Below are 15,029 nucleotides of genomic sequence, written 5' to 3' on the forward strand. Positions count from 1 at the left end.
TATGATTCTCATCTATTGCAAAGAATTTTCTGAAATTATAACAAACTAATTTCATCTAGCTCTGGTAGCATTGTAGATTGGGGAGTGAACTGAAGAGATTTGTCATAAGTATTCCACTATGGAATTTATTTGAAATGTGCTGTAACCTTTTAATAATACAAGACTAGCATCCTTCAGTATGAAATATTGTATTGTCATATAGCTTGTCATACATCTAAGATGGCTCAATGGCGCTCTCACTGTCTTGTGTTAATTTTAACTTGATACCTTCATTGTCTTAACACTTGGTGCTGCCTATTCATATATTGCTAAGGATTGTATACAAATATGTATGCCTCTGTTACTAGTATATGACTAGAATCACAAACATCTGTTACCATTTCAGAAATGAATTAGTGCATTCAAGCTCTTGCTCTTGGGTAGAATATTTACAAGGATCTTAAGTGTTTACATGGTAACACTTCGAGACATAATTTAGTTAAAAAGCTAGTGACCCCTCTGCTTTACTCTCCATTGATACTTTTTGTTATCCTAAACATCTGTGTGATAATGCGTGTATAGCTTTTCACACTTTTTGTTATCCTAAACATCTGTGTGATAATGCGTGTATAGCTTTTCACACCTTTTGTTTGCTATGCATGATGAAGACCATATTCTTGTGTTTCTCCATCCCACCTTGGAAACATTCATGGTTCTTGCCCTATCCCTCTTGAGTAGCGTGTTTCTCAGCAGGCAGGATGAAGTAGAACAAGAGTTAAGTGACACGTGAGGTTAGGGAAAGAACCAGACCAGTTGTAGGCCAAATTTCAGTATAGTAACATAGCTTTTGACAACTGTCCACTTCATGTTCTTTATCTCTCATTATCTACTCTTGCTTATTTTCCATATCTGATTATAAAGAAAAGTTCTTTTACAGTGCTGAGTAACTGTTGCCGTCGACACAGTGTTAACCTTCAGCAAATTACTTAATTTCTCTATGTAAAATGAGTATTGTATTTAATTGTACTTCATCCCAATAAGTATATAAAGTACATATAACATGCCTACCACCTAGTAGACACAATTGAAGTGTTAGCAGTAATAATAAAATACTGACTATGCAAATTAGATGGTTAAGGCTGTGTATAAAGGAGACTTGTATACCATACCTAGAAGGGGCTATGTGAATGTTGCATTAATGAAAATTCTGCCATTTCTTAAAAATGTTTCTTACTTAGAATTACTGTTCTAAGGATGTTATAATTTAAAAGGTGATTTTATAGTCTGCATTTGCAAAACCTTCCAAGAAGTGACTTAGCACTCAACTTGTTTCCTATGTCTTTTCTTGTGTTTGTATTATTCCCCCTCTCTTATCTTCTTTTTCTTTTTTTTCCCTGTATCTGGCCAAGAGTTAGCAAAGATAAATGAGTTTTATTTTTTTCCATTTTATACTTCTTTTGGTTCTCTCAATCTTTGCAACTTTTGTATACCTAATTTAGAGATGATTCTCGGAGCATATTAACAAAAGGATGCAGAAGTGGAAAGAGATGGGCTTGCTGCTCTGTATGTTGCCATTTGCCTTTTATAAACTGAGGTCCGGATGAGGGCAGCCACTGTGGCTTCTATATCTTGGAATCAGAGGCAACTGAAATGGTCTGCTACACAGCAGACACCATAGGACATATCTTGATTCAGTGATGTACTGTGATGTACTACTTCCTTACTTTTCCATGTCTGTACCTCAAAGACTATTATCAGAAGGGAACTGAAAAAAATTATATTTTGTACAGTAGAGGAAAATGTCTTAAATTTAGCAAAATAAAATCCAGTGAACATCAGGAAATAAAACTTAAACATAATGTAAAGTCAGTAGTTGGAGAAACTTACTGTGATTTAGGGGAATACATTATTAGAGATCTAGGAACAGAGATTTGAAGATGGCTACAGAATAGGTGTTTCCCAACTTCAGATACATATTTTTATTTGAAAAATGATAATAGATTCCGATAACCTTTTGATATAAAATATTAGTGACCTTTTGCAATCTTAATACATAAATATGACAGTTTCATTTGGGGGGGGTTGATCCTCCCAAAGGAAAATGGAATCCATCAAAGCAAAGAAGCCCAGCTGGAGAAAGCACTTGACAGAATCAAAAGAGTTAGTGGCTTTCCTGTAACAGAGTCTGTTCTCAACCTTTTGTTTAGCTTTGACATTTCTATCCTTTCAGATGCTTCAGTAGCCAGTCCACCTGCATCAAATGAATAACGGCTTTGTATAAGTATTGATACTTTTTCCTTAACATGAACAATAAGAATACTCATCTTCAGAAGTAGAAAAGAAAAATTAGGAATCAGACTACCCTGTTTCATTTGAGCTAATTACTTGGTGCTTGGTTGTTTTGCTTTTCATCCTCTACATATATTGTAGTCATACTGTGTCCTTAGCATTTGTTTCGGTTTATAAAGAGTACAATTGGCCTTTGTAATACCTGGTTCAGTCACAATTAGAGCTCCCCTAATGGCCAGGGATTGGTCTGTCCAAGGATGTGAGAGGTGTTTTTAATTATTCATTCCTCTGTTTTTTTTCTTACAACAGCTTCAGCTGTGCTTTATTATTCAAAGGTTAATGCAAACTGATAAGTGGATAAATTAAATCTGCCTGGCAGCCACAAACCCAGTGTAGAGCACTTGCTGTAAGGTGGGATGAGCCATATAAGTTAGTTCCCTTGCAGCACTGCCAATAGCAAAACCCACACAATCCCACAAAAATTCCACGATGACAGGAGTTATTAAGGGATCTTACAAATTAGTGGTTCTTATATAAAGCAGATCTTCTGTAAAATCTGTGTTTGTTTTGCTTATGAAGGGAGATGGCAAAGGCTAATCTGAAAGACAATAATAGTTACTGTAGAAAATTGATGTAGATACCATGCCTAATGAACTTTGTATAATATTAACTCACCAAGTTGAGTGCTAAAACTCACTTATGTAAATGTTTTACAAGAGCAGACTACAAAATCAAGAATGAATGGGACATAATAGACCATTCTTAGACAGCTAAGCTGTTAAATAGTGAACTATGCCATAATTTGAAAATGCTTAACTCTACAGTCTTGTGAACTTTGTGAAGAGTAAAGTGCTTCTGTAGCTTTTCCTTTCTCTTTTGAAAAACATGTTCTTTATGGTTATGTAATCAGGAATGTTGTAGCATGTTAAGAGGATACCTGATAGAAATATTAACAGAAATGACACACAGGATAATTCACATTGTGAAGTGAAACAGGGTTTGAATATATGAAAGGCCAAAGAATAAACTTGTTAGATTTTTGTTGGATATCCCACCTTCTCTCCACTAAAGATTCTGTGTGGCTAGTTTTAAAAATTTATTCCTAGCTAAGGGATCTTCTAGGGAGATATCCCCTGGAGATGTCAGGTACCGCTCCTCCATTCCCTGTGAAGTAGATAAGATAGATGAATCTAAGGCCCATCCCATTCTTAGTCCCTTTCAGCAAAACACCACCTATATTCCTGATCTTTGCTAATGGGTGGAAGGAAGGAAAAGGAAGAAAGGAGGAAAAAGAAAGGCAAGGAGGAAGGAAAGGGAGGGAGGAAAGGAAGGAAGGAAAAGAAATAAGATCTGGGTATGACTCTGAAGGCAAGTTTGAGGCCAGCTTCTGCCAAACAGAAAACACACACACACAATTTTATGAAAGCCACCTCATGGTATTAGGAAATCCAGTTTTATGAGATTAATAAGAGTTGTTGATGATGTCAGCTTTTTTGTTTCATACTAGAATTTGGACTCATAATTTTGGACTCGTGCTTGCTGGGTGCTTACAGACATTCTTTAAGAGCCATGCACTTCCTTTTCTTAATATTCATTATGCACACCTGAGAGTGCACACACTGAGATTTCTCTTGAACTTCAGAAATGGGAAGGGAGCAGAAAGTCAGCCACTTGAACATCTCAGTGGAACCCTGTAGCTCCTAAAAGCAACACAGTTGAAAACTTCCATTTTTTGGACTATATCTCTACTTCCTTATAATATTTAAAGTCATACACTTTCTACTCTCATCTATTCTGTGTTTTTACTGTCCTCTTAACAAGCAAATTACTTCCTTCCTCCTTGCTTTTTAACCCATTATGCCCCCATCTTTCTGTATCTGTGGAAATCTGCTTTATCTTTTATTCATTTATTTGGTGGATTGCTGGCTTGTTTTAGAGAGGGCAGAGTCTCAATCTATAGTCTAGGCTGACCTCAAACTTGAAATCCTTCTGCTTCAACTTCCTGAATGAGGCTAAGTGCTTAATTACAAGTGTTCACCTCCATGTCTCACTTGTATTTTATCTTCCCAATCCAGGTTTGTTTACCACACCTTTTATAAATCTTTTCTCTGGAAGGATTGCAGTTCATGTCAGAACCATGTGTGGAACTTCGTCAAACCATATATTCACTAAGAGAGTCTAATGTCCCTCTGCTTGGGTCACTGCTAAATTGAGTCACAGAACTGGTATGGCATAAGAAACCCACTATCAGGAAACAAGTTATTTATGGAGGGGGGAATTAATTGGAGCTAAGAGTCTCACAGACTTTCCTGCCCAGGATAGCTTTGAATCTCAATCCTCAGATCTCAGTCTCTAGAGTAGCTAGGATTACAAGCATGAGCCCCCAGCATCTGCCATACAATGGTAATTTTTAAACAAGGGAGCTTTATATCTGCCATCTATGAATGGTAATGTTTTAAGAACTGAAGTTTTTGCAATTTGGCTTCTTGACAACTGTGTAGGGGCAATACTGGCTTGCACACTTGTGGAGAAACTTCACACTGTAGATCAAATCAGCAGGCACATGAAGACTCTTCAACTTTCTTGTCTAACACATTTGGGGGAGTGAAATAATAAAGATTGACACCTTGGCTAGCTCTCAGGCTGATTTTCACAAAATTAAAGGCAGGGAAACACTCAGCAGACCACTCTAATGATAAGGCAGGACTAAGAGCTTCACCACATGACCTGTTTAATGTAGATAGGAATTTAAACTTTGAGTTTTTTTGGAATTTCTTTGGATTTTAAAAAATTTATTATTTGACTGTGGCCAAGACCACAGGAATAAGGGGCTTATTTTAAGGGCCCTTAGGATTGGAGTACTCAGGTTTGTTTTTTTGTGGGTGAGGCCTTGGACACTTCACTTAGCTAATCCTTAATTTTATCTATTTTGAATTGAAATGGTGAAGGAGCAGCTTCATTTTTTCAAGTTATTCTTTCTTTCTTTCTTCCATGTATATGCTATGAGGCACCCCTGAAGTGGGTGAGTCTTTTTTACCACAAGGAAAAGAAATGGGTATATTAGGAAAAAATTGGAAGATTAAAATTATTCCATTAACTCATTTCTACTGTTCTTCACCTAGTTGAAGGATTTAAGTTCTGTAATTTTCTAAGTAGATGATTTCCAAGACCTTTAAACTTCAAACTTTATTTTTAGCAGTCTTATCGTATCTACACACACACACACACACACACACACACACACACACACACACACTACACCGTGGTTACTAAATACACACATGTACATGTGTAGAATGCAGAATGAAGAGGGTTATTCTAGGGGTGCTATGGACTCAGCGAGTTGTTTTTTTTTTCCCAATGACTCATAGCAGGATTGTTTTTTACATTGAATTGTCTAACTTAGAAAAAGGACGTTCTATGACTGGTACACAGTCAGTTTTTGTAAGTGCAATTCTCTATTCCTCTTCTTTCTTCCTTGGGACTAATGTTTTGGCAGTGTTAACAAAAGATAGAGTATATTACAGAGGTAGCTTTAACAAAAGATACAGTATATTACAGAGGTAGCTTTAAAGTAAGATTTAAAATGATGCTTTAACATTAAGTTGTAACTTAATGGTGATCCACAGCTATTGCCAATCATAATTATTTTTTTATTTTTGGAGTGAGATCTGGAACATATAGTTGAGGTAAATAGTCTTCCTATGTATTAAGATATTCATTAGCATGAAGTACAAAATAGTTTTCTTCAAATTTCTTCAAGAGACTTAGAACCTGACACTTTTCTTTTTTTGTCAGTCTTGGGGCTTGAACTCTGGGCCTGGTGCTGTCCTTCAGCTCAAGGCTAGCACACTCCCACTTGAGCCACAGCACCACTTCTGGTTTTCTGGTGGTTAATTGGAGATAAGAGTCTCATGGACTTTTCCTGCCAGGATTGTCTTTGAACTGTGATCCTCAGATCTCAGCTTCCTGAGTAGCTAAGATTACAGGAGTGAGCCACCAGCACCCAGACATTTTTAAGGACTAGAAAGAAGCCTTAGGAAACAGAAAAGATTAACAGTTCTGCTTGGAGCTTAGTGTACAAAAATCAGTCATTTTTATCACCACTGTTATATCCTAAGCTGTTTGTGTAGACTTGATGGCATAGTCGTTTTGTTTGGTTTGTATTTGAATTATTAAAAATGAATTTGGGAAAAGTTAACAGTCATTATCCATTAATCCCCTCTAGATATACAGCCACAGCATTTTTCAGTGCACTATTGGACAGTACGTTTTCATTGTTAGAATAATTTTCTATTTTGATCTGGATAGTGCTGTTCCTGCATCTACAAATATTAAAAGGTCCTGTGCATATCTGTGTTTATATCTGCATAGACTCTATGTCATCACATAAAAAAAAAGATACCACAGCCGACTTTGAGAGTAGTAAAGAATATCTGGTTGAGGATGCAACTGTGTTTGAACCTAAAGGTCAAGTCGAATTATTAGCTACAAAGAATCTTATCCCAAAAGTCATGAGTCACATAATAGCCCAACTCCCTTGGTACTTCTACAAGTAATTCCAATGTGATTAGGAAATACAGTGAGTGAAGAAAGGAATGACAAAGTATGAGGTCAGCAATGTCAGTAGGAGCTAAATTCTTATAGATGATGTTACATGGTACAAAGGAATTTGGGCTTGACCTCTTGTAGATTAAGAAGCAGAGAAAGCAAAGAAGCACAAGGTTTCTGGAAATTGCCGTGTCTGCAGCTCAGAGGGCAAGTTGAGGCAGGACACCACAGATGATGATGGTTTATAATCCAAGTGAAAGCTGATGCTGTCAGTAGGTAGAAAACAGATGTTAGGGAATAAGATTCAAGAGTATTTGGTGAGCTTACAAAAGAGGAGGAAGCAGAGGAGGAGGAGGAAGGATAGGTGAATTGATGGTTCTCAAGTCACTGATCAGGCTAGAAATATTTCAGTATTTGTATGTGATTCTCAGATGGTTAATAAGACACTTAGAATGCAAAAGAAAAGACAACGTAGATGAGGGTAGAACTTGTAGGGAAGGCAGACATGGAAACGTTGTAATTGAAGAAAACAGAGAAATTGGAGTGGTGTGCTAAATGAAAGGGAACCTCTGAGAGATATACTTGGAGAACAGAATGAAAATCAATGTATGGCAGCTAAGACAGCTAATACAATGAAGACAAAAAAGCACCAGCTTTACAACCAGCCAGTACATAGCCTTGCAAACACTAAAAACACCTTCTCCCCTGAATTCCCACTCCTAAATATTTTTGCTGATTTACTCACAGTTTTGTGACATTTTCACTGTTGAACTGCCCTTCTTCTACTGCCTCTTTCCTTATCTGTAACTGGTAATGACTTATGCTTTCATTTTATTTTTAAAAGTAGGGACTACTTTATTGTAGCTCTGCAATAGAGAAACATTCATTATTGTCTTGTAAGCCAGAGCTTAATATCCCTGTGGCTAACTTCCAAAGGAACTTTGGACATAAGTGGAATGTATCATTTAGGTGTGAACAATGCACCTCTTTGCTAGGTGCATTCAGTTACAGGGTGTAATACATGAGCATAGATTACTAGTGCTTCTGAAAAATCCTCTCATATTTCATACTATCTCCTCCCTCTCCCATCCTTGTCAATTTCAAGTCAGTCCCTGACATTCAGGAAGATCAGATTTCAGTTGGACCTACACAAACTGAATATCCATTCTTCAGGCAAGATATAGTCATGTCTCCATGACCTGGGGCTCCTGTATACATATTCAACCACCAGCAGATAAAAAACATTCAGGGATAAAAATGTGCCTGTACTGTACATGTAGAGACACATTTTCTTGTTATTCCCTAAGCAATACAGTAACTACTTGCCCAGCATTTGCATGGTATTAGGTATTATAAGTAATCTGGAATAAGTATAAGTATATAGGAAGATGTGTACAGGTTTGAGGCAAATATAATCAACTTGAGCATCCATAGGTTTTGGTATCTAAAGGACTTCTGAACACCAATCCCCTGTGGATAATAACAAATCATCCCATATATACAGTCTTGTCAGCCACACACAGAGAGCAACTTTACTTGCTATATAAGTATCCTTAAATACCTAAATACATGAGGAAATTTTACTAAATAACCCTCATGCTTGCAAATCCTAATGTTAAACATTCTATATACTGAATATGTCTCCTAAGAGTAGTAGTTTGGGATTCTGATGAAATCCCAAGTTCTTCCCTACTAAATGCACATCATATCATGATGTTATGAGGTGATGATGGTGACGATATGATGATGACAATTGTTATTATTACTCTGTAATTGCATGGGTTCTGATGGCTTGTTTTCTTAAGAGTTCTGTGTTCGCTGGCTAATTAATCCTTTTAGGTGTTCATAAACTTTTTTTTCATAGTGCACATCAACTACTCCAATAGCATCTAATATCTTAACATATTTGGGCTCTTACAGGCTTAATTTCCAGACTTTGTGAGTACAATTCTATTAAAAGTTCACAATTGAAATTAGTGTCATAAAACTGGGCGCCAGTGGCTCGTGCTTGGGAGGCTAATATCTGAAGATCATGATTTGAAACCACCCTGGGCAAAAAAAAAATCCTTGAGACTATCTCCAATAAACTCAGAAAAGGCCAGAAGCACACTGTGGCTCAAGTGGTAGAGCACTAGCCTTGAGCACAAAGGCTCAGGAACAGCACCCAAGCCCTGAGTTCAAGCCCTAGGACCAGAAAAAAAAACATAGTGCAATAAATACCTTATTTTGCTGATAGAGAGATTATACAGGCCTTAAGTGGAAACACTAGGATTCTGATGATCAAATCTAAGACCAAAGACTGTTTTATGTCATTTACCCTTGTTCTCTATCACAGGTGTCCTCTGCCATCAACCTTCATTTGCTCATCTTAATTAGAAAATAATCATAAAATTATAAGACTTTCTGAAGCATATATACAACCCATTCTTCTGTTTCATATTGTTCCTAACATATTAAGAACACTTTGGTCAATCTAAGTTTCCAGATGCTCCGGCCCTCTGTTGTTGAATAAATAGTAGCTACTAGCCACATAGAGCTACATTTAAGTTCCATAAATCAGACAAAGCAGTAATTTCATTTCTACTCACAGTAGCTTCATTTCAAATATTTAATGGCCACATGTGACTAGTGGCTGCTGTGTTGAATAAGGATAAGCAGAAATGGAATATTACTATTATCACAGAAGTTTTATTACACAGTGTTTCTCTAGCACAGTACTGTAGAATGGACATAATAATGTGAGTCGTATGGCTAATTTCAAATCTCCTAGGAGCCACATTTAAACAAGGACAGGTGAAGTTCACTATATATTTGCCCATTATATGCCATATATTACTATTTCAATTGTGCTTATTTATTATCAAATAGTTAATAAAATTACCAGTGAGGTAGTTTACTTTGCTTAACATCAAGTCTTCAAATTTTAGCTGGCCCTAACCACATTTCAGGTGCTCAGTAACCACATGGGTATCACATTATCCAGCACAGTTGGGGACTGGTACATCAAGGTTTCTCACCTAGATATGTCAAATAAGAGTGAGGTCAGGACTGTGTATTTTGAGAACCACTGCTGTAGTAAGCTTTAGGAGTATAAGTGGTATATACATAACATTCTTTTTTTTTTTTTTTCCTCAAATTTTTATTTTCAAACTGACGTACAGAGAGGTTACAGTATCATACGTTGGGCGTTGGATACATTTCTTGTACTGTTTGTTGCCTTGTCCCTCATGCCCCCCTCCCTCCCTATACATAACATTCTTAAGATGATAGAGGGAAGTCTGTAAGTCTGTAATTGGCCTTAAGTACTTTCTTTTGGTAACATTTGTCTGTTAGGAAGATGATATTAAGTATATATGTACTTAAAGCACCAATCTGTTTTTAAGATTGTTGCTACTGGTTATTTCTTTGTAATGCATTAGCAGCTTTATATAAGCCAACTCAGAGAGTTAATATTAGCTGTGTTGTTTTAGTCTACTGCTAATAACTGCATAGATGGCTGACTTACTCAATAAACAAATATAATTTGGAGCTCTGACTGAAAGCCAGTGCAACTTAGAATGAGCACAAATTGAATATCTGTAGTCATGGAGTGGGGTGTGGATCAAATTGTGGGTGCTGACCTACTATGCACAAGGCCTAGGTAGGGCTCAACCTTGTGCTACCAAACAGTTCTCTGAAGACATTGTCCTCCTTACTGATGTATCTGTCTTCTACTTCGGAATCTCTTCCTTGGTAGCACTATTTGGCAACTCCTTATTTAGTCTACATTATAAAGTATGGTTATCATTCTTGGAAGGTTATCTTGAAATTTCTCAAAATGACTTGGGGAAATATTGTCTTCATATTTGGGAAATATGTTTTATACATCATTCACATTTTCATAGATGTATTCTCTTATGCATGTTTCTTAACTAAATTCTTCCATCTATTTTGAAATAATGTAATTTTAAGTCTATAATTTGCTTCAAGCACTTTCTTTTGATAAACTTACCTATTCATGTTGGGCTTAATTATACCTTAGAGTGTAAGCATTTGTATAATTCATCAGAATGAGTGAGCTTGTCCAGAAGCTGTTGATACCAAAGCTTTATTGCTATATTTTGTCAGTGTCTCATTGTCAGCCTCAGGCAACATATATGAGAGGGAAATGGAGCTGGAAGTCTCTGTTCTATTCCCTTACCTCACTACTTTGGAATGTATTTTTAGCCCTTTGCAATAAGTTAGGATAGCTGATTTTGTTTTGCTTACTTTATATTATTTTTAATACAGTAGATCCTTGATCTTTGCACATGTCTGGCTTCAAAGAGACCACTGCCATTTGGGGAGGGAAAAAGGCATGTGTGCTCAGAATGCAGAGTCTAATATATCCTGAGAATGCTTGATTGATTATCCCACAACCCTGCCCAACATCCACTAAAGACATTCTGCCCTTCGACAAATCTCAAACTTTCACTTTATCACATCAATTAGGCACATTAACTTCACCTCCTTTAGGGGCACTCCTTGCTTTTTGGGAGACAGTATTGTCACAAGATTGATGAGGGAAACGTTGAGCAGATCATATGATGATTTAAATAAAACTAGTGATAATGCAGGTCAAGAGCTTCTCTGAATCTACTGAACTGCATAATATATACACACGAATTTAAATTTTTTGTTTTTCAGTTTATTTTATTTATTTTGATAATTCTTGGTCAAAACCCCATGTAATATGAAATCACACACTTGAAATTGAACGCTGCTTTAACAGTAATAATTATAAAATACAATTTTGAACCATAACAGTTGTGATGTACAGAGTAGGAGTGGGGTACCAAAGTATTTAGGGTACAAGAAAGAAAGGCAAAGGATCCTGGTTGAATATGATCCTTCTAAATAATGGCCATTTACTAACGTCCCTGAACCTCATTTGTCTTCTCAATTGTTAGCAAAAAGTTTACACTGCTTGTTTTCTAGTGCTGTATCTTTAGCTTTGAAAGTCGCCTTTTGACCATATGGCTTTAACATCCTTTTTTAGTTTGTGTCCCTACTCTGGCCTTTGGTCCTTGGAAACATTTGTTCCTTAAGCATATAGGGCTGTGTCACAATAGAATATTCTTGGTTCTGGCTGGGCACTGGTAACTCACGCTTGCAATCCTAGCTACTCAGGAGGCTGAGATCTGAGGATCACAGTTCCAAGCCAGCCCTGGCAGGAAAGCCAGAGATTCTTATCTCTAATAAACTACTCAGAAAAAGCTGGAATGACACTGTGGCTCTGGTGGTAGAGCACTAGCCTTGTGCAAAAGAAGTTCAGGGAGAGCACCCAGGCCCTGAGTTAATAAGCCCCAGGGAAGAAAGAAAAAGAATATTCGTGGTTCTGTGTTAAAACCAATGTATTTGTAAAATAATGATTTTCAGCATGTGACTCATGACATAATTAACCTATTGACTTTGTTGGTTTTTTTTTAAATGGAATTGCTTAATTTATTGTTACATAAATTAAAAATTTTTTTTTTTTTTTGGCCAGTCCTGGGCCTTGGACTCAGGGCCTGAGCACTGTCCCTGGCTTCTTCCCGCTCAAGGCTAGCACTCTGCCACTTGAGTCACAGCGCCGCTTCTGGCCGTTTTCTGTATATGTGGTGCTGGGGAATCGAACCTAGGGCCTCGTGTATCCGAGGCAGGCACTCTTGCCACTAGGCTATATCCCCAGCCCCCATAAATTAATTTTTGAATTCCAGATTTTATGTAATTTCTAATCACATTTATTTGTTTGCCTTATGTCAGTGCTGGACCTAAAGGAGACAACATTTATGAATGGAGGTCAACTATATTGGGACCCCCAGGATCTGTCTACGAAGGAGGGGTGTTCTTTCTTGACATTACCTTTTCACCAGACTATCCGTTTAAACCTCCAAAGGTCAGTATGAAGTATCCATCATTTTCTGTGATATTTATTATTATATGTGCATATGCATGTTCTTAAATACAGACAAGAGGATTGTAAATCTTTCTGTTCTGTTAGCTTAGACAACTCCAGGGACTACCAATGTATACAAAGAAACACCATGAAATATTTTGACTTGCTTACTTCTGGACTCTTCAATTTAGGATGAATAGAAATAGCTGAGGTGGGGGGGGAGTCCTTACCATGGTTGGTTTTCACTGAGTTCAAACTTGTCAAGGGCATCAACAATGCCAACTGTTTTTTTTTCCCCAAGTAAAGGAATACCACAACTTTACTGAGAAGGTTCCACTTTCATAGATGGGGAAACTTTGATGAACCTTATAAAAAGGTCTTCTGAGAATATACAAGGAGGAATCTACCAAACTCTAGTCCCCAGGACCAGGTGCTTTAGATGTAATTATACATCATTACCCTACAGAGCTTTACTAGGAAAGCACATGAAAGGAATGTGGTATCTGCAGGTACCCATACATATGTATACCCAAATTTGAACCCCTCCTGTTCATGGAGAATATATATAAACATATGTAGTGTTTTTCCCAACACTGCATATATTTTCTAGTAAAAATTATATTATGGTTTATAGACTCTACATAACTTTGCATTGTATAAATATACCAAAATTTAATGTTTCTGTGTCTGGATCTTGAGGTTCTTATCAGTACTTCTGCTGTAAACAATGTTCTAAGGTGTACATACTGATTGTTATGTTTCATATATTTGTGTAATTATTTTCTGAGGCTAAATTTGTTGACACGTTTTGATAAGGATTGACATCTGCTTTTCATGGAATAGTACTTCCCACTGTCCACAGCTTTGAAGATTCTGACATTATTTTAATCTCTGCTTATCCAGTATATGAAACAAAAAAAAAAAGTCAGGCTGGGAATATGGCCTAGTGGTAGAGTGCTCGCCTTGTATACATGAAGCCCTGGGTTCGATTCCCCAGCACCACATGTATAGAAAACGGCCAGAAGTGGCGCTGTGGCTCAAGTGGCAGAGTGCTAGCCTTGAGCAAAAAGAAGCCAGGGACAGTGCTCAGGCCCGGAGTCCAAGGCCCAGGACTGGCAAAAAAAAAAAAAAAAAAAAAAAAAGTCATGGTTGTTTCAGTTTACATTAATTTGACTCCTGTGAGTTGTAGAGTAAATTTCATTTTCTTTCTTTCTTTTTTTTTTTGGCCAGTCCTGGGCTGTGAACTCAGGGCCTGAGCACTGTCCCTGGCTTCTTTTTTGCTCAAGGCTAGCACTCTGCCAATTGAGCCACAGCGCCACTTCTGGCCATTTTCTGTATATGTGGTGCTGAGGAATCGAACCCAGGGCCTCATGTATACGAGGCAAGCACTCTTGCCACTAGGCCATATTCCCAGCCCGTAAATTTCATTTTCATGTAAATTTTTCTCTAGTTATTTCTGTCAATTGTATGGAAATATAAAATTAACATGAATAAAAAGTAAATTAACATGAATACTTGAAAATTCTAGAACCATAATAATAGAAATATTATATTTATGTGTAATATATATTTCTTTTTACCAAAAGCATTATGTTGTCATACTCTGTTTCTAATGTTATATGCCCCAGTGATTCTAATGTAGTATATCTTTACTAAGGATTCATGTTAGGTTAACAAGCAAAATAATTGTTTCTTACAGTAGAAATGCAAAGATAACCCTAGTCTAGTACATCTGGACATTTTATACAAAATAAATGAGCATTCTAGACAAATATAATATGAGGTAGTTAGACAAATTAAGCATATTTCTTATTTTTAGTGTTTCAAGCCACTTGTGCATGGGTCAGGCATGCTATGTCTATTCACAGCTGTTACTAGAAAACATGGTTTTCTTCATTGAGCATTCTTTTTTATTTTTGGCCAGTCCTGGACCTTGGACTCAGGGCCTGAGCACTGTCCCTGGTTTCTTTTTGCTCAAGGCTAGCAACTCTGCCACTTGAGCCACAGCGCCACTTCTGGCCGTTTTCTATTTATGTGGTGCTGGGGAATTGAACCCTGGGCTTCATGTATAGGAGGCAAGCACTCTTGCCACTAGGCCATATTTCCAGTCCTTTACTGAGCATTCTTAAAAGAGGAATGATCAACATTTTTACATAGGGTACTTTTAAGAAATTTGCATCCTATATTATCTTACTTGACAGAAATTAAAATTTTCAGAAATTTTTAATATGAATCTTTTATTACAAATGTTTCAAATACATTTTAAAATAAATTTTAGAGATCTGTTCAGCATATATCACAGATTTTATGTTTA

General features: G+C 36.9%; 1 protein-coding gene across 1 annotated transcript in view; it reads left to right on the forward strand.

Annotated features, from left to right (window-relative positions):
- LOC125358655 (ubiquitin-conjugating enzyme E2 E2) overlaps positions 1-15,029 on the forward strand; it is a 223,539-nt gene that overhangs the window by 174,432 nt on the left and 34,078 nt on the right. Inside the window, exon 4 of the mRNA XM_048355951.1 lies at positions 12,583-12,715. Within this exon, the coding sequence (XP_048211908.1) occupies positions 12,583-12,715 (133 nt within the window). The remainder of the gene's footprint in view (positions 1-12,582; positions 12,716-15,029) is intronic.

This window comes from Perognathus longimembris, chromosome 10, assembly GCF_023159225.1.
Source record: "Perognathus longimembris pacificus isolate PPM17 chromosome 10, ASM2315922v1, whole genome shotgun sequence".
In the NCBI taxonomy this organism is placed as follows: domain Eukaryota; kingdom Metazoa; phylum Chordata; class Mammalia; order Rodentia; family Heteromyidae; genus Perognathus; species Perognathus longimembris.